This window comes from Schistocerca nitens, chromosome 5 (genome assembly GCF_023898315.1).
Source record: "Schistocerca nitens isolate TAMUIC-IGC-003100 chromosome 5, iqSchNite1.1, whole genome shotgun sequence".
Classification (NCBI taxonomy): Eukaryota; Metazoa; Arthropoda; class Insecta; order Orthoptera; family Acrididae; genus Schistocerca; species Schistocerca nitens.
The window spans coordinates 642,354,102-642,379,385 of NC_064618.1; the positions used below are offsets into that span (position 1 = coordinate 642,354,102).

At 40.1% G+C, this 25,284-nt stretch overlaps 1 protein-coding gene across 12 annotated transcripts in view; it reads right to left on the minus strand.

Annotated features, from left to right (window-relative positions):
• LOC126259432 (probable cytochrome P450 301a1, mitochondrial) overlaps positions 1-25,284 on the minus strand; it is a 414,350-nt gene that overhangs the window by 208,417 nt on the left and 180,649 nt on the right. For 9 of the 12 annotated variants that reach the window (XM_049956243.1, XM_049956237.1, XM_049956238.1 and 6 more), the window contains exon 3: positions 7,986-8,119. The exons of the other annotated variants lie outside the window; for them this stretch is intronic. In XM_049956243.1, coding sequence (XP_049812200.1) covers positions 7,986-8,119 — 134 coding nt within the window. The remainder of the gene's footprint in view (positions 1-7,985; positions 8,120-25,284) is intronic. 12 annotated transcript variants of the gene reach the window in all.

The following is a 25,284-nucleotide window of genomic DNA, read 5'->3' on the forward strand; positions in this document are numbered from 1 at the left end:
GAAATCAAATTCCTAAATTGGCTTCAACAAGTATTGTTTAGAGTTGATGACCATAAATAAATATGCAGTAGTGAATATTGATATTAATTCTCGCGTTAGCTCATTTGTACAACGAAACAGCAGCATCTTATGGATGAAATACGAAATTAGGGATGCCAAAAAAAGGTGCTTTGGACCTTATGATGTAATGTTTACATTTCTGACTCAGTAATCGAATGGACTCCTTGTTCTTTAATATACTGCTTAAAGCAGTTGAAAAAATAAATGAGAAACACACAAACAAAATTAACAGCCTCTCAATCATCAACTAGAGGTTCCATTTGACCCATCCCACAGACACATCAGTTTTACCTTCGAGTGGTAATGGATGTCCAGTTTTCGTCTTCTGATCTGATATTACTCAATAAGGGACTAAAATATAATTTACTCCCACCTTAAATTATTCAAATGTAGAATATTTCATTACTGGTGTCAGAGTCGCCACTAAATGTACAAAATTGAATAAACATGACATACACAAAACTGCTTTTAAAACCAAAGAGATAACAGAAAAATAGGAACTGAAAACCAAAATTAAAAATCTTCAAGAAATAAAGTTATTCAAAGAGATTAATGAGAAACCTGAATCACATCATTCCATAATTACAAAAACAGATGAAGGTAATACTCTGTGTATTATTAAACAAGAAGACTACATTTCTAACACAACTAGTTTCTCCAATGAAAATGAGATGTAGTTAAAGATCCAATTATGAAGTTTAATTCCAAAATGAGAAAATTAATTGATGACAATAATTTTTTATTTTCACTGAAAGATTAACTACAATTAAAAATCATTAACCCACAATTGCCTAAAATTATGTCCCAAACTAAATTACACAAGACTGACCATCATAACTTCCTACAGCTAATAATGTTAATTGCCCTTCACATGCCCTCAACAAATAACTAAACTAATTTTTTTCGAAAAATACATCTTTGAAAATAACTTCTACATCAAAAATAGTTATGATTACTTTATGATGTAACTATTGCCCCAGGAGCTAGAATTTCTTCACTAGACATCAAGAACCTATAACAAATATTCCATACTTGAAATTACTAATATTTTTAAAATCAATTTCCTAAAACAGAAAATTATGAACTGTGAAGAAATTATGGAATTCATTGGACTCATTGAAGCTACATTAAGCTTTACCTATTTTCTTTCGAGTACAACCTTTATACAGAGAATGATAGCCTAGCAATAGGAAATTTCCTTGCCAGCACTATCGCTGATTTTATTATAAATCACATACAAAGGGCATTTTTTACACATAACCCACAAATTTTCAGGAAAATTACCCCCTACAAACACTACATAAATGACATTCCTTTATTGTGTAATGGATCTAAAGAATAGGTAAGGAATTTAACCACTGCTTTGAATGATGTACATTCAAATCTAAATCTCACAATCGAACTTGAACATAAAGGAATTTTTTGGTCTTGACTATCTCTAATAATAATGGTAAACACTTATTGCTACTTGTGATTGCAGGCTTTATTGACATAATTATTATTTCCTCACCATGCATTACACTTATCATTGAGGGTGAGACCATTTCCAACAAAATAGTCTTTGATAGTTTTAAGAACATTGTTTACCAATTCTTCATTTGCTGTATGTATTCGTGTATTGATTACAATACTGGTGTAATCCAGAAAAAGAACCAATTCTGTTCATTATATATTAGGCGTGTATATTAGGTGCAAAATCGTTTATATATGTGAGGAACGATAACAGAACTAAGACTGATCCTTGGGGAATCCACTATAAGATCTTCCCCCAGTCAGAAGTACTGTAATTCACACAGTCAAATGCCTTAGATAGATCACAGAACAAACCAATGGTGCCATTTTGTTATTTAATACTTGTAGAATTTGGTGAATGAATATGTAAATGTCTTTCTCAGCAGAGTAACCTTTAAATTGTGATCTACTGGGATTTTATTGTTGCTTAGGTGAGATACTATTCTACTATAGATTATCTTCTCAGAAATTTTAGAAAACGATGTCAGCAGTGAAACAGGTCCGTAGTTATTGACATCTCTCTTCTTACCTTTCTTATAGAGTGGTTTTACATTGGGATATTTCAATCTCTCTGGAAAACTGCTTTGAGTTAATGATATATTACATATTTCAGGTAAGACACGGCTTATTATATAGGGACAAATATTTACTACACTATTGGAAACGCCATAAACTCCAGATGAGCTTTTACTTTTGAGAGAGTACATAATTTTCTTCATGTTGAAGGAGAAATTGGTGAGACATTCATTTCATACTCTTCCTTTTTCTCTTAAATTGTTCGTCCCTATATTTTCTACAACATTTAAAAGTGATTGTTAAATATTTTTACTATCAGTGATTCACTATTTATAATCATTACATCCAATTCAATTCTGACATTATCTTGTTTTGTGGCTGGTCATCCTGTCTCTTGTTTCACTACATTCCATATAGTCCTAAGTCTTTTATCTGAATTACTGATTTCTAGCAAAATGTGCATTATCCTTAACTATTAATGACTTTTCTTAGTAATTTTGAGTAGTTTTTGAAGTGCGCAACTATTGCTGGGTCTCTAATTGCTCTTGTCAACAGATGCATTTCCTTTTGCGCTTCAGGATACTTTAATCCCTTTAATGATCCATGGTTATTTAACTTGGCTATTTAATGTCCTTTCTGTTTTGCTTACACAGAAAGCTATTTTCAATAATGATGTGGTTTTTTCATGGAACAGATTTAAGTTTATGTCACCATTTGGTTTATTATAATTTCATCCCATATCATTTCTTATAAGCTATTCTTAAAGACATTTGTTCTGGTGTCATTGATTACTCTAATCGAGTTCCACTGAGGAGTATCAGTACTGTAAGGCACTGTGTTCTGTCTTAGCATATGTAACAACTCGTCCTTTTCACATACTTGTTCCAGTGGCTGTGCATCATAAGCTCACTGTAGAAAATATCTTTGTTCTGTATTTTCCTAAATGGCCACACATATAAAGTACAAGGGGGCCACATTTTTTGCTATAGCCTCTTCGATTTTTTTCACTTTTATAGGGTTCAAAGGTCAGTGCTTGTAACCGATTCAGACGCAGGTCTCAAAGATTCGAAATAATCACCGTTTAAGACTACTAGACTTCCAAGCACTTTAAGGAAAAAATATTCCAAGTTATTCAGAAAGTCACACGTGTCTGACTGGGTAGCCATAAAGACTTGTAACTGTAAAGTCAGTGGTTTGAATCTCACTAGTAATGTTTTGTTTTTACTTTTATTTAAATTCCATCTTTAATAAGGAATGAAATATTAACTGACAAATATGAAATCACAGCTTTTTAATAAAAATGAAATCTTTAATTTTCTAATTACTTATCACATAAAAATGTGAATATGCACATAACATTAAAATTTACTGTAAAAACATCGAATAGAAATAAAAAGCTTCTGGGTCTTCCTCTATTCCATAAGTACAGAAATGCGTTTCTACCATGTGAAGACTGTGAAAATGTTTACTTAAACATCGATGGTCAAATCTGAGTTCGGCTATTAAGAAGGCAAAGTGCCTAGGCAATACCTTTCTATGAGATTTTGTGGAATAGAGGACAAGCAGGTGAACTGCTGTGTACTTCTTGCTTTTGTGTCTTATGCTTAACAGCACTCGGAAAATTTCAATGGCAATTTTTTCGAGTTTTTTGAAAATGGTGTCATACTGTTTTGGGATATTGACGTAAGGTACAGACCTTCTGTAAGTATGAATAAAACCGTAAAGAGCGTCTCTGAAGTATTCCTTGGTGTCAGAAGTCAATCACTCTAGTTACAAGGCAAGTCCTATCTGTGGGGCTGGGTCTTGACGGGGCACTTTCTGTCTTTCACAGGTACTACTCGTTCTGGTGAGTCTCACTTTCAACATTGTGAATTCTTGATTTACAGTGAGATGTCGCTCTCGATTATGAACAATAGATAATGGAGTCAGATCATTACTTGCTATTGAGTGGATAAGAATCACCATGGTTTTCCTATAGGGACTTCATGTTGTTGGCTCAAGAGTGGAATCACACAAGAATTTTTCTGTTCTCCAAATTGGAGGGGAAACTCTAAGTTAGTATTACATTGAATTTCTGTATCATTTTATTGTGTATATTTTTTACTGTATTTATAATTTTAAAATATGTAGCCAAACTCAGATTGCTTTATATTACAAACTCATTTGATTCCTCTTCCTCTCATATAACACTAAGAAACGTAAGTGGGCAAAACCTCCACGATCCCTAATAGCAGCCACAAATTAATTTTTCATCGCTGTGAGGGCGACAATTGCAAAACTCTGCCTGAAGGACACAGGAATCGTGTTGGTTATAAATTTCGTTGTTAAACTTGAAGTAATTTTGGTATAATATTAGTTTTAGTAGTACAGTGATTTCTTGTATTTCTGTAATGTGTAGTTTTCTTTATGGTAATAGGTTGTTTTGTATTACATCATTTTCTCCTTGTATGGGAATGTTGGTGTACAGATTTGTGATATCGAAGGATATGAATTTTCCTTGTTCTGTGATGTAGATGTTTTTAATGGTGTTTGCTAATTGTCGAATTTTTCATTCTAAACTGTTGCTGGTATGTGGGATACTGTGTACATAGATGATTCACTTTTTTGCTAATTTTGTTTGTTGGGCTGTTTATGTAGTTCACTGTTGGGTTAATTGAGATTTGAGTTTTGTGGCTCTTTCATCGTCGATAAAATTTAGGTGTCTGTGGGTTCATTAGCATATATTTCACTCAAAAATGTGTTACAGCTTTTTACTACTGTTTTGTTCAATGCTGCAGTTTTGTTGGTGGGGTTATGCTTAATTTTGGTGATGATATTCGCTTTGAAGAAATCATGTATCTTATTTGTGCAGTCATTTTTATACATTGGGACTAGACTATTCCCTTTGTCTGCTTTCAATGCTAGCGCATTTTTTGAGATAAGCTTTTGGTTTATGTTATTTAGTGTAGCGTGTTCTAATTTTATTTGGCGATTATATTTGGTATGAGTTAATGCATCTTAAATAATATTCTGTACAAGAACTGTTGAGTGAACACTGGATAGACTTGTGTCTAATAGGATAAGAGAGACTGCTCATTGCATACAGCTCCGCAAACAAATTTCTAAATAAATTGCCACTATTACATAACTAGAGTAAAACGTAGCTTGTAAAATATGAGAGTAGGTAGGAAAACACTAAATTAATGGAATTTGGCTGTTAAAATGGCCAAGCCTGAATCTCCAACGACTACCGTATCAGGATACCATTGAAAGGCCTCTTACAAAACATGAAGAAATTCTGGTCTAATGAAAAGGCTATCAGTGGCATGAGAGTTAGTATGCAGACACTCATGATGACACAGAAACTGAAATTCAGTGTTCCAAAAGGAAAAAAGTAAGGCTGAATCCCTGAAATGCTGAATTCGTGAATTTTACAAAATAAAATCCAGCAGTACTGCCTCAGTTTAATTCTCGAGCACATACAAAGATGGGAGATGTACTTATTGGTATCAGAGCTGTTGAGAAACCGCTGGAAATTCTAAAGGTGAAAGAATCTCCAGGCTTCCTTCCTGTTGGATACGATTCATAAACTGATAAATGGCAACACAGTTGGCCCCCTTTTCAACCGTAATTTTCTGTAGATCTCAAGAACAAAAATTGCATCCAACAGTTGCAGGAAAACAAAGGTCACAGCCATCTAAAAGAAGGGTAGAAATGATCCATATATCTTTCATACTTTTTTTTTTCGTTGAATTTGAAAATATTCTATGGTCAAACGTAATGAGATGTTTCGAAGTGAATGACCTCCTTCATAGCAACCAGCTTGAATTCCGAAACATTCGAACGCGTGAAAAGCCGTAGCCCAAGATATTCGGGAAGATGCAAATTTCTTGATATCCGAAATGCGTTTGAATAAGCCCATACCAACACTTGTTAATAAAAGTGCTATTATATGGGGAATCAAACGAGTTTAGTGACTGCATTAAGGATGATTGTAAGGGAGGACGCAGCTTGGAGAGTGACCTATAGAAGCAGAAGTAAGTTCAGACGTACTCAAGGGACATATTGTGGCACCTTTATTGTCCTTGTTTAGGACCTGGCGGACAATATTCTACTTTCTAATTTCATGAACCAGTATTAAGTCAGGAATCTAAACTGCAAGCCCATACGCATCGTTCCCATAGTGACCGCGAAGACACGGTTACACTAATTACAGGGCTCCAAAAGCCGTCTAAACCATCATTTTTCTTGTGCTCCATACGCGAATGGAGTGGAAAGAATCTCTGGTAAGCGGTACAGTACAAAATATTCTGTGCCATGTACTTCACAGTGTTCTACAGGGGACAGATGTAGACTGCCCTCTAGCGAGACGGACATGGCATTATTAAGGCGACTTTACAGAAGGTTGAATTGATGGATTAGGACCATGCGCATCAAAATAAACGCTTACTTCTGCGTAATTAAAATATGCCCAGGGAGATTAGTACAGCTTGCAGCACCACTTTCAACCAGAGATGTACTTTCAGTGTCTTGCTGACATTGATGCATGTCTGTGTTGTGGTTGTTTCGCCGGGTTCATTTGACGCAGTTATCTATTCCTGGTCCTCTTTATTTCATCTTACCAACTACTCTCCACTTAGCAACGTTCCTTCCCAATATTCTCACATCTAGGCCTTTTCGGTTCATTTCTGGGATGTTCGAGTGCTTTCTATATCTCTCTGGCATGAACGTTCTGTAAGTATCTGCTACGTATCTTCTTTATCTCTCTGTGTTGAACCTTATGTATGTCTCTGATATGTATCTTCTATGTTTCTCTGGCGTATACCTTCTCTATATCTCTGTTTGCCGGCCGCTGTGGCCGAGATGTTCTAGGCGCATCAGTCTGGAACCCCATGACCGCTACGGTCGCAGGTTCGAATCCTGCTTCGTGCATGGATGTGTGTGATGTCCTTAGGTTAGTTAGGTTTAAGTAGTTCTACGTTCTAGGGGACTAATGACCCCAGATGTTGAGTCCCATAGTGTTCAGAGCCATTTGAACCATATCTCTGTTTATTTACCTTCTGACTGTGTCTGATATGTATTTTCTCAATGTCTGTGAGATGTACCTTTCCCGCTTCTCTCATGCGTATCTCTCCTATGTACCGTCTGTATCTCTCTGGGGTGAACCTTTCCTGCGTCTTTGCTACGTACTTTCATATTTTTCTAGAATGTACCTTCTCTACATTTCTGTTTATGTCTGGTGTGTATCTAGTAGGTACCTCCTCTATGTTCGTTGAATTTACCTTCTGAACCTTTCTTATGCGTACGTTCTCTATACAGGGAGATCGGAAACAGTCTGAAAAGTTTGTAAGGGTGTTGCAGGGCGGGTTGTGCTGAGGAAAAGTTGTTAAGAAAAAAATTTGATACGTTGCTCCGTTTCCGAGTTAATAAGCACTGAAGTTATCCTATCAGGACGTTACGAGCGCTAATTCGAGCTGCCTGCCAGACACAATTAGTGTCAGTTGTTCCCATAGCGTAGATAGCAGCGCACGAGACTGCTTAGTCTTTGTGTCGGGTTCGATCCTTACTACCGTCCGATGCCCAATTTTTGTATCGCCCTCTTGCTCAGCTTTAGAAAATCAAACGAAAAACACGTTGACGAGATCCTCTCTGACGGGATGCTTGAATTTGCGTGCACAATAGCCGGATTGGCTAACTTCAATGCTATTTAGCTAGGAAACAGCACAACGTATCTAATGTTTTTCTAAACAGCACAACTCAACGTGCAACAACCGTACAAAATTTCCAGACTGTCTCTGACCACCCCGTATATCTGACGTGTACCTTCTCTATATCTCTTGTATATACCCTCTCCGTGTCTCTCTATGTATCTGCTATATTTCGATACTACGCATCCGCTCTACATCTCTGGTACGTACCTTCTCTACGTCGTTGGCGTTGAAGCAGAAGACCATCGGTGGCTTCCCTGGGAGGCCCACCAGCTTGGCGATGTCCCCGTGCTGCTGGTGCATTTGGAACATAATCTCGGCCATGTCCGTCGTCTTGTAGTCTCCTGCAAGTAAACAAGCAGTTCCAGAAATCTAAATTTTTTGAGTATGCTTTAAAATTCCCACTGGCTAACCTGAGACGAAGGTAAGCAACGAATACAGGGTGTCCCTTTTATCTTGACCACCCTTAATAACTGTTTGTCCAGATGCAAACTACAAAATGTTTCAAGGGAATGTTCTTTAACTGTGGTGGAGACATCAATCAGCATAATTGTGCACGATTCTGGAAATCATTCCCATGCAATTCCTGACGTAGGTGCACATGGTAAGGATTGAACCGGTGACGTGTAAGAATACGATTACACTGGTTTTAGGAATGCCAATCTCGTGTTGAAGCTGTGGTATGCACACATGTGTATTCATAGCAACGGAAGCGAGAACAGTAACTTCGGCAGCTTCGTTTGTGCGAGTGCTACGACGATTGCGTTGTGGATTGAAACTTCCCGTTTCCTGAAGCGTCGCAACAAGACGAGAAAACATCCATCGGGAAGGTGGGTTGTTGTCAGGATATCGCTCTTGTACAGTTCGGCTGCCTGCGTAGCATTTCGCCTACCAACAACAACAACAATAAAAGAAACGTTATGTCGATCTAGTTTGTAGGAAGGACAGCCTTTACTGTATCCCTGTCTACACAACAGTATTTAAAAGGACTAAACTACTGTACTGAATGTACCTGTACATAAGAAAACGGTATTGAAATTACTGCTAAGTTACATTCCCCATAGATGAGTAGAATTTCTACCTTCTCTTCGTTGGTGTACGTTCTACTCACACAACTCTTCAACTGACAATGGTTGACGGAATGACGGGTGTGCATTCACATATGTTTACATTTGTCCTTTGCCAACGTCAGCACGTGGATGTGTTCCATTACTCAGAGTACCTGCAAAATGGTTCCAATGGCTCTGAGCACTATGGGACTTAACTACTGTGGTCATCACTCCCCTAGAACTTAGAACTACTTAAACCTAACTGACCTAAGGACATTACACACATCCATGCCCGAGGCAGGTTTCGAACCTGCGACCGTAGCAGTCGAGAGTACCTGCACTAAGCGCTGGGAGTGTCAACGACAATGTTGTGTTTTGTAATTAGTAACGTTGTGTTTTAGTGAATGGTGCACCGCGATACATTTTTGAATAGGTCTTTAGGAGAGTAAATGAATTTTCGAATAAAAAATACAGGGTGCCATTTAAAAAAGTCATACCGCTGTTCATATCTTCGTAAAATAAAAAGCTAAACGAAGGCAATCATGCTGATTGTTGTCCCCCTGACGGATAAAGAACATTTGCTTGAAACGTTTTGTAATTTGCATCTGGGCAAACAGTTATTTAGGGTGGCCAAGATAAATGGGACACCCTGTATAGGGAGCGTATTATAAGACGTATCACTCTTTTCATTTGGTGAACGATTTAAAATATCATAAAAATATTTTCGGAAAACAGTAGTACACCCTGTTGCAGGTAACTTTGTTATAGGTTTAATGCTATTAACCGTTGTATTAACCGAGATACTGAAACCAGTGCGAAAATTTTCAATGAAACGGTATGTTCTTTAACGACATTCGAAAACTCTTGAGAAGACGAATATAGTGATGTTACGCTTGCTCTGCTGGCGTCGAAGTAATTCCCAAAAGTGCCTAAGACAAGTGTTAAAATTCGGAGGCAAGGCGGTCAGATTCCACTATGCAGAGTAAAGAGCGGTGTAGTTTTCTACTGGCACGCAATAACGGCGGGGCCTAGCACAATAACCCCGCACTGGCGGTCTTCACACCACAACAGAGGATTCTTGCCGCTCGTTATCAGAAAGTTTCTCAGATTACTTTGCTAATTATCTCGAAGCCAAAATTAACAACTGTTGTGTTATTGTGCTTCTATTTCTGTGAGCTTTGGAATGCTGCTATAAGAATACAGTGCTCCATGTAAGCCTGTGCTTAGGAAAACATCTGTATGAAGTTACGTACCAGTCGGACCTCTCGCATCCGTACGGCTTAAATTTACATAAACTGACGGTATTTTGACTATTTATAACGTCAACCACCTTTGAGGCATAAATACATTTAAACTAATTTTATTTATTTAAAGTTTACATTTAGAAACACAATTTTTATACTTTTATTGGTGAAATTTTAAGGAAATACAGTTTATTCTCACTCTACATCAAGTGTTCCTATAGTATACTTCTCATAGCAAATTTGCGCAGAGTCCACAGAAAATAGTAGAATGTTTTGAGCATACACGTTTGGTGCACTTATGCGTGTAATATGACCTTTTCTATCTTTCTTCGCTACACAATATGGCCATTTTCTCCTTTTCTTAGCTAGATCTTTTGCTGCCCTTCCAAGATCCGTTGCTACTAATGAATTCCTTGACTTCTTACCTCTGCTAGTTGCTTTCACAAATTGACGACGAAAGTACGACGGCTCATTTTTTTTATTGATAGTCAGTTTCATTCAAATTACGTGTGTATTCGTTACACGTACGTCGACGACGTTCAAGAGAACCACCAACGGACAGCACCTTGTTTTTCTCTTCATACGGTAGCATCGCATCTTTGGTCCACGGTGTCAAAACCCCGTTTTGTGGTACTGTATGTCATTATAACTTCAGGTTTCTTTTATTCTGATGCAGATACTGTTGCCTGGTCATGAAGAGAGCTGATAACGGCAACAACTTTGTTTTTTTGTAAGTCTGAAAGCTTTCGTGGCCCTTGTCACTGAAGTTAAAATCTTCTGGGTTATTAGGCCGCGTCATGTTTCTTAGGGACGTAAGAGGCTTTCATCGAACCTGTTTGAAAACAAAATAATGTGAAGTATACCTGACGCCCTTTAGGTGTAGTAAAATCAGCAGGCAGTTAACCTTTTTTCTGGATAGTACCTATCAGATCTTTCGGCAACAAATAATGAGCTAAATCGAGATCCTTAAAAGAAATTAAGTCAATAATTTTCAACTTCAGTCACCAGGATTTTCACAACATCCTCTCCAAGTTGCAAGGCTCTGGTTTCTTCCTCTTTCCTCACCTTCAGCTTCCAGCAACAGCTTGTTACACTGTCATAAATTGACCAGAACTTTATTCCGAATCTACCAGATTCAGATGCCATGTTTGTCGAAATGGACTGCGACCTGGAAATGTGACCAACTGTTCATGGACATGTACCATCCTGGAATGAGGACATCCTTCAGGGTACTTTCCCACATCTCAAAAACTTCTGTGATTGGTCTGTTGACCTATGATCCCATCGCGCAGCTGCGTTGTCAGAGCACATCACCCTCAGAATAGCATGTAAGCGGTTGAAAGACATAACTTCATTGTACAGCGGTCGGCCGTTCTCAACATTCCAAAGCTGACTGATGTCTTCACTTCTTGACTCGCAAACGTCAGTCAGAACCAGAAAACCAAGAAACTTTTCATGTTATAGAAATCTATATTCATCCAGTCCTTGCAAACGATTCAACCTTCCTTGTTGGTCCACTTTCTCAATAAGGGGTACACGAAAGAACAACATGAAACAAGACTCTTCTTTATCACAGATCCTAATCGAATATGTTGTAAGTCCCTAGTCTTCTTTCAATACATTAAATTCGGTCTGTCTACCAAAAATTCCAGCCTGAGGGGCTGCAGCCATCTTTCGTTCCCATTACCTGAAAACAATAAGTCACATTCAACAGAATTTGCATTAAACTGTTCTTCTCCTTTGTCGTAATGGGATTCTTCGTGGTCATCATCACGTTCGCCTTGTTCTGAGCTTTCAGCGACCTTTAAGTCGTTATCATCATCATTGGAAATTTCAAATCCAATAGGTGGGTCTTCAGAATCAGAAGACTGCTCAATCAGTTCCCCTACCTCCTCATCTGATAGTCCCTTTCTCCGTAATATTTTCAGTTTGTGCAATAGACAACTGTTACGAAACAGTGCACCACAATAAGCATATGCTTGTTACGAGAAGAACTGTTGAACACTGAAAAAAGACCAAAGTGAATCAACAATAACAAGTGATTTATCAGGCTTGCGCAGACAATCATCTAGTTGTTCAGAAACTGCTTCCAACCGCACGGGTTCGCGATCTCCATATAGGAAGAAACGTGAACCAACACCAACACACAACACAAAGCCATAGGTTCATCTTTATAATTATTTTCCAAATTTAAGACTAAGAAGACAAATGTGGAAACGTCCTAAAATGTCATTAAAATAAAACGTATTTATCTCAGTTAACACAATGTTATCAATGGTCCAAAAAAAAAAAAAAAAAAATGAAATTCAATGTATGTGTGTGTTCGTATGTGTTTGTTATCAATTATACCAAATAAAAATAAAAATTTAGTTTATGTGTGTGCATGTGTGCTTGTGAGTATTTGTTTCACGTGTGGACTCAACACGACCATACCGTCTGCAGTTGAGAAGGCTGTGTGAAACAACTATTCACCTTCGAGAGAGGTGCGCATTGTGACATAGTCAAGCCCAGAACAGTGTGTGCCGTTCTACAAAACATGATCCTGAATCGCAAATACATCCACATTGAAACTGTGACTGACTTGAAGAGGTTCAAATATCATATATATTTTAAGTCGCCTCACCTCTTCGGTGTTTTAACGTTTCCAAAATAATATTGGTCAATTTCGCTACCTGTTTCTACACATCAACAGCTGCTAGAACAGTAATAAACCAGTAAACCTCTTATTCTTTAAGCAATCGAACTCCCATGTATGAAACAGCCCTTTACAAGTTAGTTAATTTGTTAAATATTTCTCGTTGAGCATGTAAGCGTGGAAAAAAATCTGGAAAAGACCTGAAATAATGTTGAAATTTGTTGGTGGTCGCTAAGTGCTCTCATTGTCAAACACTGGATGCGAATGATGTGTGTGATTTGTGCTCCGTTTTAAGCAAAAGCTGGTTTTTCCAGCATCTAATTGATTATGGTGTCATATCTCCTGAACCTGTCCGTAGCTAGGAAGAGGAGGTATTCAGACAGTTTTACTTTGCATACATGCAATAGATACAACCGACTGTCAGAGTTGAGTGGAGAGGAGCCTCGTGTAGCCGTAGATGTAGGTAACTTGCAGCAGTCCTCAGCAATTAGGGAGCCTAGGTTAGTTGCAAAGTCTAGCAGAAAGAAGGTTCTGCTGCTAGGTAGTTCCCACCGTAGAGGTGTGGGCCAGCAGTTGCAGGAAGTGTTGAGGAGTGAGTACCAGGTCACCAGCATTGTGAAGCCTAGTAAAGGATGTGTGCAACATTGACTCGGTTTCAAGTAGTGCAGTAACACACAATTCAACAAAACCTGACGTTTTAATCTCTCAGAACGGGCATATGATTAGTGAAACTGAACAGTTCAAATTCCTAGGTGTTCAGATAGATAGTAAGCTGTCGTGGAAAGCCCACGTTCAGGATCTTGTTCAAAGACTTAATACTGCCATTTTCACTATTCGAACGGTATCAAAAGTGAGTGATACTTCGACACGTAAATTAGTCTACTTTGCTTATTTTCATTCACTTATGTCGTATGGTATTATGTTTTGGGGTAACTCTTCCCATTCTAGAAGGATATTTTTGGCTCAGAAACGGGCGGTTCGGGCAATAAGTAGTGTGAGTTCACGAACCTCTTGTCGACCTCTGTTCACGAGTCTGGGTATTTTGACATTGGCCTCTCAATATGTATATTCCTTATTGTCGTTTCTTGTTACCAATATTAGTTTATTTCCAAGAATAAGCAGCTTTCACTCCATTAATACTCGGCAGAAATCAAACCTCCATTTGGATCGGACTTCCTTAACTCTTGTGCACAAAGGTGTGCAGTATACTGCTGCATCCATTTTCAATAAGTTGCCAGTCGAATTAAAAAATCTTAGCAGTAAGCCACGCGCTTTCAAATCGAAACTGAAGAGTTTTCTCATGGGTCACTCCTTCTATTCTGTCGAGAAGTTCCTTGAAAAATTAAGCTGATTCTCATTGTATTGCTGATAGCGTTTGCTTAAACTCATGGACTGACTTTTTTTCAGGTTCATGAACATTTATTTTTATCTGTTATTACTTTTATGTTGTAAGTTCATGTACTGACACGTTCCATGACCTTGGAGATTTGCTCCTCAATTTGGTCCTACGGAACTTGACATGTAAATAAATAAATAAAAACAATGGTACAATTTCACAGATTCATTCAGAGCTATGTGCAGACACTGTCTGCAAACTGTGTTGCGAATACGGGTAGCAGTAAAGAAGAAAGAAATTAAAACGTCATGTCTGATGCTGCAGTTTTACTACATGAGACCCGAAAATGCAGTGTAAAGTGTTTTCCTGTGTCATCATAGTCTTTCATGGTAGCATGCTTTAAACAAAATTTTCTCTGTTTTACCTGCCCCGCCACTTTGAATAACATACTCGAGCTTTCCATAGCTGTCTCTGCCATCGTCATCAAGAGTTAAAACCACCGACTTGCCGGAGTTGGCACGATGTCCTGCTTATAAAGAGTGGTCAAAAAAATGTTCAATTGTGTGTCAACTCCTAAGGGACCAAACTGCTGACATCATCGGTTCCTAGACTTACACACTACTTGAACTAACTTACGCTAAGAACAGCACACACACCCATGCCCCAAGGAGGACTCGAACCTCCAGCGACAGGGACCGAGCAATCCGTGACATGGCGCCTCTAACCGCGCGGCCACACTGCGCGGTAAAGAGCGGTCAGAAAGAGTTTTAAAAAACTTACAGATATGTTTACGAGCTATTTAGCGTTGAAGTTAACCAATCAGGTCGTTGTGTAAGCAAATTCAAACACTTGCACGCGCTAAAATGGCCAGACATCTGTGGGCCCGTGAGTTACCGCTTGTTCAGATGTTCCTTACCAGCTAAAGTGCAAAATTTTTCGGACCTGATAAATTTAAGCTAGGTGAGCAAAAGCTACGTTTGCTCCTATTGAGGAAACGAAACGAAGAACACGTTTGGTGACACCACTTGTGGCAGTCTGGTTGAGTTTATGCGCAGAATAACTGACTAACCTCAATGTTAGATAACCTCTTTTCTTTTTATTAAAAATTATTTCTCAACACAGTCTCCATTGCAACACCGTTGCAAGCTTTTCAGACTGTTCCTGACCGCTCCGTGCAGATATAAAGGTAGCCGCTGGAACTTTCCAGAGAGGGCCGAAGTGACGGCACAGAGGAAAGTTGGCCGCCTCATTGCGCCTCCGTCCCGCCACGGGGACGAATGGCGTTATTTTCTGCCTGTTCAGCTATGACCGACTTTTCAAGTTTCCTTTGTTTAATGGTCGTGAATGCTCTGCACAACGTTCAGCAGCAGTGCCAACAGTTTGTCCCTTGTAAATGCTGCCACTTTCACAGGGGACGTCACACATGCCAATAACTTGGAGACCTATGTTGTCGTTAACAGGGCGTAACATTCAGGGTGACAATTATTTAGCTACATGAAAAAAACGTCATAACTTCTCAACTGTTTGCTTTTGGACGTTCAAACTACACGGTTGTCCGTGGGACACGATGGGAATTAGTATGCGCATGCATGGTTTCGTTTGGAGACGAAGTCCACTTTCATTTGGATAGGTTCGTCAATAAGAAAAATTGCCGCATTTGGGGGGACTGAGAGTCCACATTTCACGATCGGGAAGTCCCTTCACTCTCAACGGGTAAATGTATGACGTGCAACGTTCAGGTTTTGAAAGATAACTTCATCCTTATTATCCAAAGTGACCCAGATTTCGACAAAATGTGGTTCATGCAAGACGAAGCTCGACCTTACCGTAGCAGGAGAGTGTTTTATGTCCTGGAGGAGCACTTTGGGGACCGCATTCTGGCTCTGGGATACCCAGAGGGCACTGGCATGGACCTCGATTGGCCGCCACATTCTCCGGATCCGAACACATGCGACTCCTTTTTGTGGGGCTGCATTAAGGACAAGCAATAACTCCAAGACCATTGCTGAGCTGAAAACAGACATTCCGGACGTTATCAACAGCATCGATGTTCTGACACTTCAGCAGGTCAGGCAGAATCTCGCTATTCGTCTGCGCCACATCATAACCAATGATGGCAGGCATATCGAACACGTCATAACCTAAATCCGAGTATCTGTTACATGTTGAATAAAGTGAAAGCACGCCATAGTTTGTAACTAATTTACGTTTTTTCATATTGTTTAATAATTATCAAACTGAACCTCTTATCTTGGGGGCAGGTCGGAACACTGGTCTCAGTCCATGTGTCTTCAGTACACGTCATATCTTGCTAGCAGTTGCTTCATAGCATGGAAGGAATGCAGCCGGCTTGGCCACTTCCGCCAATTCAAGAGACGTCTGTCGTCGGTGGCACCTGAAAGCTATTGCAGCTCTTCCCTTGCTGTAACCACTTTCCCTGAAAGTGCATTTGAAACGCTGAAATTCAGGCTCTAGGTGGTCGTCGTCGGAAACAATATTTTACCTGTGTGCTAACTTTTTCAGGACCGCTTTCTTGTGTACAGGGTGGTGAAAATTGTTGTTTAAGTACCGGTCAGTATGCATAGATTCCCTAACTTCCGCTCAACTAAAACATCCAACAACGGAAGCTTGCAATGTCTCTCCATCTCGACAGTAAATTTAATGTTAGGTTGGACACTGTTCATGTGATCAACGAATTGTAGCAGCCCCAGCAGCCAAGTGATTTTAACTTCTGATGACGAAGGCCGAGATAGCTATCGAAAGCTCGAATATTTTATTCGAAATGGTGCGGCTTGTAAACCGAGAATATTCTGTTAAAACCTTTTTTTCCTTTATCACTTTGCAGATGGAGTCGGCGAGCAAAAGTTTCGTAAAAGTTTGAAATTACGTTTAAAGTTTGTTGCAAGTCAATACGTGCTCTCATTCTCAGATACTGGATGAATGTAGTTTGGATATTTGCCCCAAGACATATACAGTTCACAGTTTGTAAGTGTAAAAGCTAGTTTTTTACGTATCTCAATGTTTATGACGTCATATCTGATCAAGCAAGTGTCGTAGAGTAATATAATTCTGTAGGTACATTCACTGGGATATGTGCAAACAGTTCGCAAAATACATTGCGCATACGGTCAGTAGCAAATAATTAATAAATTAAAACGTCAGGCCCGATGCGGCAGCTTTATTGCATGAACAGTGAAAATATAGTAAGCGATACACTTTTTTCCTTTCATTTTATGGGCGTATCGGACAGAAAATGTGTCGCAAAGGTCCGATATTATGTGTGAAACTAGTTGCAAGTCGCTAAATGCTTTCATTCTAAATTACTGGCGGAATATAGTCCTATCAGCGCCGCGAACTGCTAAACGAAGGGCCTGGGTTCGATTTCCGGCTGGTTCGGAGATATTCTCCGTTCTGGGACTGGGTGTTGTGTTGTCCTTATATATGTATCGTCATAAATGACATTACTAATTATATATATATATATATATATATATATATATATATATATATATATTCTGTTAAAACTTTTTTTCCTTCATCACTTTGCAGATGGAGTCGGCGAGGAAAAGTTTCGTAAAAGTTTGAAATTATGTTTAAAGTTTGTTGCAAGTCAATACGTGCTCTCATTCTCAGATACTGGATGAATGTAGTTTGGATATTTGCCCCAAGACATATACAGTTCACAGTTCACACACACATATATATATATATGTGTGTGTGTGTGTGTGTGTGTGTGTGTGGGCTTTTCCGTGCTGTGAGTTACGCTGCCTCAGTACATGCCGTATGTAGTTTACAACAGTAATACTTGTCTTACTGCGTTGAGCCATTCATATAAGATTATACCTCTTAATTACGAGGGCTATTCGGAAAGTAAGGAACGATAGGTCGCGAAATGGAAACCACAGTGAAAATCAAAACCGTTTTATTTGCAAGAGTTAGCTAGGCTTTCCAGATTCTTCTCTATATAGTCGCCGTTCCTGCTTACACATTTGTCGTAGCGCTGTACCAGCTTTCCAGTACCCTCGTTACAGAAGGCAGCCGCCAGCCCTTTCCGTCAATTCTCTACGCTGGCCTACAGCTCGTTGTCTGTGCCAAAACGTTGTCTTCATAGCCAGCGGTTCATGTGAGCAGAGATGAAACTCAGAGGGAGACAATTACGGGCTGTTTTATGGGTAATCAAACATTTCCAACTGAAAACGATGCAGGAGCATTGTCATTACCCCTGCAGATTGCGGCTGAGAATTGTCTTGAAGAAGAAAATACACGACAGTTATGTAATGTTGTCTGCATAGCTTCAGACGAAATTTCTCACCAGGCCATCGTACTTGGCGAGAGACACTATTGTTCTAGGTATCTTTATGTGCTCCCTGTGTGCTCAGAACTAAAAAGAACGACGTAACGCGATCGACGGACATACTACAGACACTGCCCAACACACCTGTGCAAAGTCCGCCCTTTGGTAGCTGAGCGGTCAGCCCGACGGAATGTCATATCTAAGGGCCCGGGTTCGATTCCCGGCTGGGTCGGAGATTTTCTCCGCTCAGGGACTGGGTGTTGTCATTCCATCGAAAGACTTGCACCAGGCGAACGGTCTACCCGACGGGAGGCCCTAGCCACACGGCGTTTGCACCTGTGCAAAACTTTAGCGGATTTTCACTGTGGTTTCCATTTCGCGACCGATCGTTCCTTACTTTCCGAACAGTCCTCGTAATTAAGACGTAGTAGATTATGCCAGCATTTTAAATTGATTATGTTTATGTGAAATATTGAAAATCAAATTTTTGTTGCCCCTGAAAGCCTTTATAGGCAACCTGCAACTGAGTTCGGGTTCCGTGTCCCGGATTAGTCGCTTACATATCCATTAATAGTGGTGTTGTGTATGCAGCTACTGAAATCCGTTTCTTCGTCAGGATGCACGTTTCGTTTTATTCTGTTAAGATACCGCCTGTAGCAGGAGTATGCGCTCCGTTTCTTGCTTGCAGTGTGGATGTGTTGTCTACACACACGTTTCACTAGAAGTTGTGCTGCACGTAAAACATAAAATTGTGACACCGCAAGCAGTGAATACCACAAGGCTGATAGCGATCTCTGCTGGTTAGCCAGTACTACCAGATGATCCGTGCGACAACTCTGCTTGTGCAGAGTTTTTGAGGTGTCATCAGCCGCCCCGCATAACCCTTACCTGTGATGCCTTGTGTCCCGATTTTTGGGCACTGCTAACAATTCGAATTATAATGCGTATTAACGTCATAAGCGGCCAAGTACATTAATGTTCTGAATCGGGATTCTGAAAGTATCGATGGCGGTAACTAAGAAAGCTAGAAAACGGCGCACCAGGAGTTCGCAATCAGCCGATGATCTAAAGGGACGCCTGAGCGCATTACTCATCTGTAGTTCCTAAAACACTCAGCCGCTGTTTACTATTACGACAAAGCCCGAGTCTTCTGGGAAGTGTTCCACCTACTCCCCCCCCCTCCTCCCCCCTCACACACACCCCTTTCCCATCACACTCCCATGGAGGTGAGCCGGCCGCGGTGGTCTCGCGGTTCTAGGCGCGCAGTCCGGAACCGTGGGACTGCTACGGTCGCAGGTTCGAATCCTGCCTCGGGCATGGATGTGTGTGATGTCCTTAGGTTAGTTAGGTTTAAGTAGTTCTAAGTTCTAGGGGACTGATAACCACAGCAGTTGAGTCCCATAGTGCTCAGAGCCATTTGAACCATTTGAACCCATGGAGGTGATTCCTCACGGCGCCCGCCAACTTTTTCGTTTAGTGATTGAGTTTGTAGTGAGAACCGTGACACAGGAGGTAGGTGACTTTTAGATGTGTGCACAACGCCCGTCGACGCTCCCAGATCGTTCAGCCGCTGCGAATACAGATGCTAAGTGATTTATACAAACTGTGTTTATTCAGCAGCTCGTGGTCTTGCGGCAGCGTTCTCGCTTCCCGCGCACGTGGTTCCGGGTTCGATTCCCGGCGGGATCAGGGATTTTTCCTGCCTCGAGATGACTGGGTGTTCCATCGTTCGCATCAGCATCATTCATCCCCATTACGGTCGGAGGAAGGCAATGGCAAACCACCTCCAGTAGGACCTTGCCTAGTACGGCGGTGCGGGTCTCCCGCATCGTCCCCTACGATCCTCGGAGTATGGGACCTCCTCATCATTTCGAAACACAGTAAAACCAAACAAAGTGAATAAAACTGCATGCAATTTAGGTGTATGAAGTAACAACACTAAGGAGGTTCAAAACAGACGAAATTTACGTTTTAATGTTTCACTAATTTTCTTAAGAAAGGAAAAACATACGGTTCTTCTTTTGTGTAGATATTTCTTCACATTTAAACGATTGATGAGCGTTTTTTTTGTTTTCTTTTCGTATTTTTTTTTTTTTTTTTTTTTTGTAGATGAGTCGCGAAGACATTTCTATTTTACTTTTGCAAAATATATTTCATTAAAAATCTAAAGTTTGTACTTTAGGTGAATAGAACAGTACTTGTGAGCACAGCTGCACTAACGTACCAATTTTGATTGTAATGTATTAAAAGATAATATTATATAATAACTGAAAATTTACGTACTCTTCTTTCCGTCGCGAAACTTAGGTTCTCGTCCCGCCGATTTCCGAAACCACTGTTCCCTAAGTCCCGACTTTTTGCAGACTGGATCTCTGGATCTGGCGGCATCTTTTGGAAGGCCGATAACACAGACCATGGGAACCACCTCCCCCCCACGCAGGCATCCTTCGCAGCGTTACATCGCGCTCACTTATTGACTACAGCCATTTCCTGATTTTCTTCTGCGTAGAAACCTAGGAAACTCTAGATAAAGTCCTTGCACGTTTCCTGGTTTGACATAGCTTTCACTATTAAATCAAAAGAGGACAAGCTTTTTCCACCTTCCAGGAACATTTGCGTTGAAGACTGATCTTCTCGATAGTGAAACTACATGCTGTTTTAAGTCAAAATAAAGTCGTTTACTTTCTGCCACATTACTAGTTACAATTCGATGTGACTACAGTGGCCACCGCGTTATGGAGCTTTGAGCGCGTGGGCGATAATATAGCCTTATAACGTAATAACGCTCTTATGTTCATTGTTCAGCTACTAATGGAATTCTATCGTTTTAATAAATTTTACAATTCATGATAAAGGTTTAGATGAATTATAAGGTTAATGTTTAGTAACCCTCGCCTTTTGATAGCGCTGACTCAATAACAGGCACGTCAAAGCATGATTATCCGAAACGTAACACATTCGAAAATACCGTACCACCATTATCGTTATCAACAATGAGAATTAAACCGTCACTGGCTTGTTTCGCCCTCAAGTATTTTTCTCTGTCCATCTGTTCTTTGTACGGCTTTCATACAGTTCATGTTAACCCAAGTTTAGTTAATGACGTTAAGATAATTGACATACAAATTTCATTTTGACTCTCAGTAATTAATATGCCTTTCTAGATATTAATTAATTTGGTCTTGCTTTTACGAAGAGGGGTTTCAGTGGTATTCATTATTATGTTCTTATATATGAAGTTAAGAAGTAAATTCAAATAATTTCGAAAGCATTGAATATTAGGAGAAAGTGTTATTTTAAATTAGAAGCCGCGAAAGTTTTTGAAGAAAAACGTAGTACACACAAGTTCCGTAAAATAAAAATTTTGAGCAAAATATAAATTACTACCTCAATAATATGTTTACTGTACGAAGGATAAGAGACCATGTGGATATGCTCCACCTTGCTGCGTTAACAGTGGTTTCAATACTCTACAATAGACTACGCCGTCTTTAGACAAACCTTGGCACTGGCTATTGGTCATAAAATATAAAAAAAATAATGTGTTTATGAGTAAAGGGTATGACAGCCTTCCCGGTTAGCCGTGCGGTCTAACGCACTGCTATCCGGGCGAGAAGGCGTGCCGGTCCCCGACAAGAATCCGCTCGGCAGATCAGTGTCGAGGTCCGGTGTGCCGGCCAGTCTGTGGATGGTTTTTAAGACGGTTTTCCATCTGCCTCGGCGAATGGAGGCTGTTTCCCCTTATTCCGCCTCAGTTACGCACTTGCTCTACGTACACATACACCATAATTACTCTACCACGCAAACATACATAGGGGTTACACTCGTCTGATGTAAGACGTTCACGGGGGGGGGGGGGGGGTGTCCACTGGGGGCCGAAGCGCGCAATAAACCTGGGTTCTGTGTGGGGCGGCGGTGGGGTGAGTGGACTACTGTAGCCTATTTTGGGGTTGTGTACCACTGCGGGCTACGGCGGAGACGAAGTCTCTGCGTCGTTTTTACGTCCCCAGTTCCATACAATACAATACAAAGGGTATGACTGTGACTGTCCTTCAGTCTGCACGGTTTATTTGAAACTTAACTTCTAACATAAAGAATTTTATATGTTTAACCGGTTAGACGCTTCTGAGCTATTAGATAAAACTACCAAAAATTTTTAGCTTCCGTTTCTTGTCAATCTGAACAGCCAAGCATTACTCTGAGAAGATTGTTTTCTTCCTCTTCAGCTACAGTGATTTAGACATTCTTATGACCCATTATGCTGTAAAAGGTCTGTCTTTCGATCTTCCCTCTGCCCTCATCCCTAACTTTTCCGTTATTCGGAGGCCTTGTAACGCCGGAAATGCATATCCTCCTATTTCCATCTATTGTACTATAATTTTTTTCCTTGTTTTCTTACCTCAAGATATGACATTTCTGTGTCTTTATATATTGTAATTGTTTTACTATATATATATATATATATATATATATATATATATATATATATATATATATATATATGCATTTATGTCGATGTATAACTGATTTTTTGGTAAAGATTATTTGTATTTTTACGCTGGGTCTGGCCTAGGGAAACTATGCTATCGAACCATTACATCGATAGGTCGTGTGGAGAACCAAAGTGTTTACGATCTTTGGGTAGTGTTAACTCTGCCGCGTGGAGCGCGGGCAGAGAGGGAGTTTGGCTGGGGTAGTGCAGTGGAGCAGGTGTGTTGTGTGACGCTCCCGCGAGTTGCCGCGCGTTCAGGGTTTGGCCGCATGTAATTGCGCTCGACTTGATATGATAGTTTCTGACACGGTGTCGCGGACGGGAAGCATTAGCTGGCGCACATCAAGAGCCCGTTTCGCTGGTGACCGTGTCGAGAAAGAGGCGCGCCAACATCCAGCTTCTGCAACAGCGACGGCCGACAATGAGTGACTGTCGCCACCTCCTCGATCGACGGCTTCAAACCTTCAATCAACCAACATGGAAGACTGGAAGCACGTAAAGTTTTAGAACTGTATGGCAGACCTCAGCTTTTAAAACTGTTCAAATCACAAAATTACAGCAACGTAGCATGAACCTTTGTTGCTCATTGTCCCAGTTGCATTACCAAGCAGGGTCCCTTCCTTTTCCGGAATGAACCCGAGTGTCGTTGAAATTCAGACGCCAGCATTAAAGTACTATCTTTCCATTTAACTGCTTTGATTTCAAAGTTCAGTTAAGGTATTCATAGCTGGCTACAATATTTAGATTACACAAGCACAAATTATGAGTGCGAGTTTTGCTACCATATTTTAGCTTACCTGTGACTACAGCTCAGCTTGGTACGTACAAAATTTTACTATTGTTAATTGTTCAGAATCATTAAATTCAAGTTCAAAGTTAAATCTCTTATTTCTAAATTGCGTAGATTCAAGTATCTTTTGAAATGATTGTTGAGGTAGCCCAAGACTAACCGTATTTTACTGAATTTCGATGTGCTTCAGAAACAAAGCTCACTATTAATTTCAGTCACTAAATTAACTTTCAATTTTTCGGTTTTATTAATTCTGTTGCTAAATTAAGTCAGAGTGTAGCGAAATTTATTACTTCTGACAAACTTTCAGTTTTCACACTACACGTGTCAACCTTCAGTTGCCACGCTTCTAGTGCTAATTATATGTGTAATAACCTTTCTTTTTCAGTTACTATAGTAATTGTCCTTAGGACTGGCGACCGTAATTTCCCCCAAATCTCAAATATCTAATTACCGCTAGTTAATTGTTAACGTAACGGCCGCACATTTACTCTTTATTAACTTTACCCCTTTTCAAAATTAATTTCCACCAGTTTCATTTGCGTTTTTCCTTTCATTTAGATGTAACCCTTTCCTCCCTCTTTACCGACAGATTAACTTCGGTGACGATTGCTTTTCCCAAATTTCCATTAGGTACACGCGGTTTAATTTTTCACTGTCATTAAGGTCGATAAGTGAGGGGGATGTTACAGCCTCCACTGGTGCACAGACCACACGTTTTAAAAACGTCTCGTAGCACCTGAGTTCATCTGGCCTTGGACTTTTTGATGTACATGTTATACGATCCACAAAAAGCGTCGGCCACCTGGCCTCCTCTGAGGCTACTCATCCACATCTAGAGCTCTACAACTATTGTGAAGAGTATTTGTTGTACTTCTACTATTTCTCTATTTTCTATTACATTCGCGAATCGAGCGCGATAATGTCTTGAACTCTCCACACGAGCTCTAATTTATGTGATTTTCACGCCATCATTTTGCGATAAGTGAATGTGAGGAAGTAACAAGTTAGTTAGCTCGTCTTGGAACATACGCTCTCATAATTCTAACATTAACACTTCCCATCAAGCGCAATATTTTTCTAATAGCGTCTATCATTGGAATTTTAGCGAGCATCTCCACAACGCTCTTAAAACGAACCCGTGATGGTGTGGTTCATCCGTGACAAATACCGCATATAGCACGACCTATTCTTGAGTACTGTTCGAGTGTTTACGATCCACACCAGATCGGATTAAGCGAAGACATCGAAGCAATTCAGAGGCTGGATGCTAGATACGTTACCGGTATGCTCGAAAAACAAATTGCGGAGGGGAATCGCTGGAGGGAAGGCGACGTTCTTTTCGAGAAATGCTACTGAGAAAATTTAGAGAACAGGAACTTGAAGATGATTCTAGAACGGGTGTACTGCCGCCTACATACATTTCGCATGAGGATCACGAAGATACGAGAAATTAGGGCTCATACAGAGGCATATAGATAGTCATTTTACCCTCCCTGTATTTGCGAGTGGAACAGGAAAGGATATGACCAGTAGTGTTACAGGTTAGCTTCTGCCACGCATCGTACGGTAGCTTGCGGAGTATGTGTGAAGATGTAGATGTAGATCTTTCCGAACTCCCCTATAAATCCTACCTGATAATGGCCCCACACTGAAGATCAACACTCAA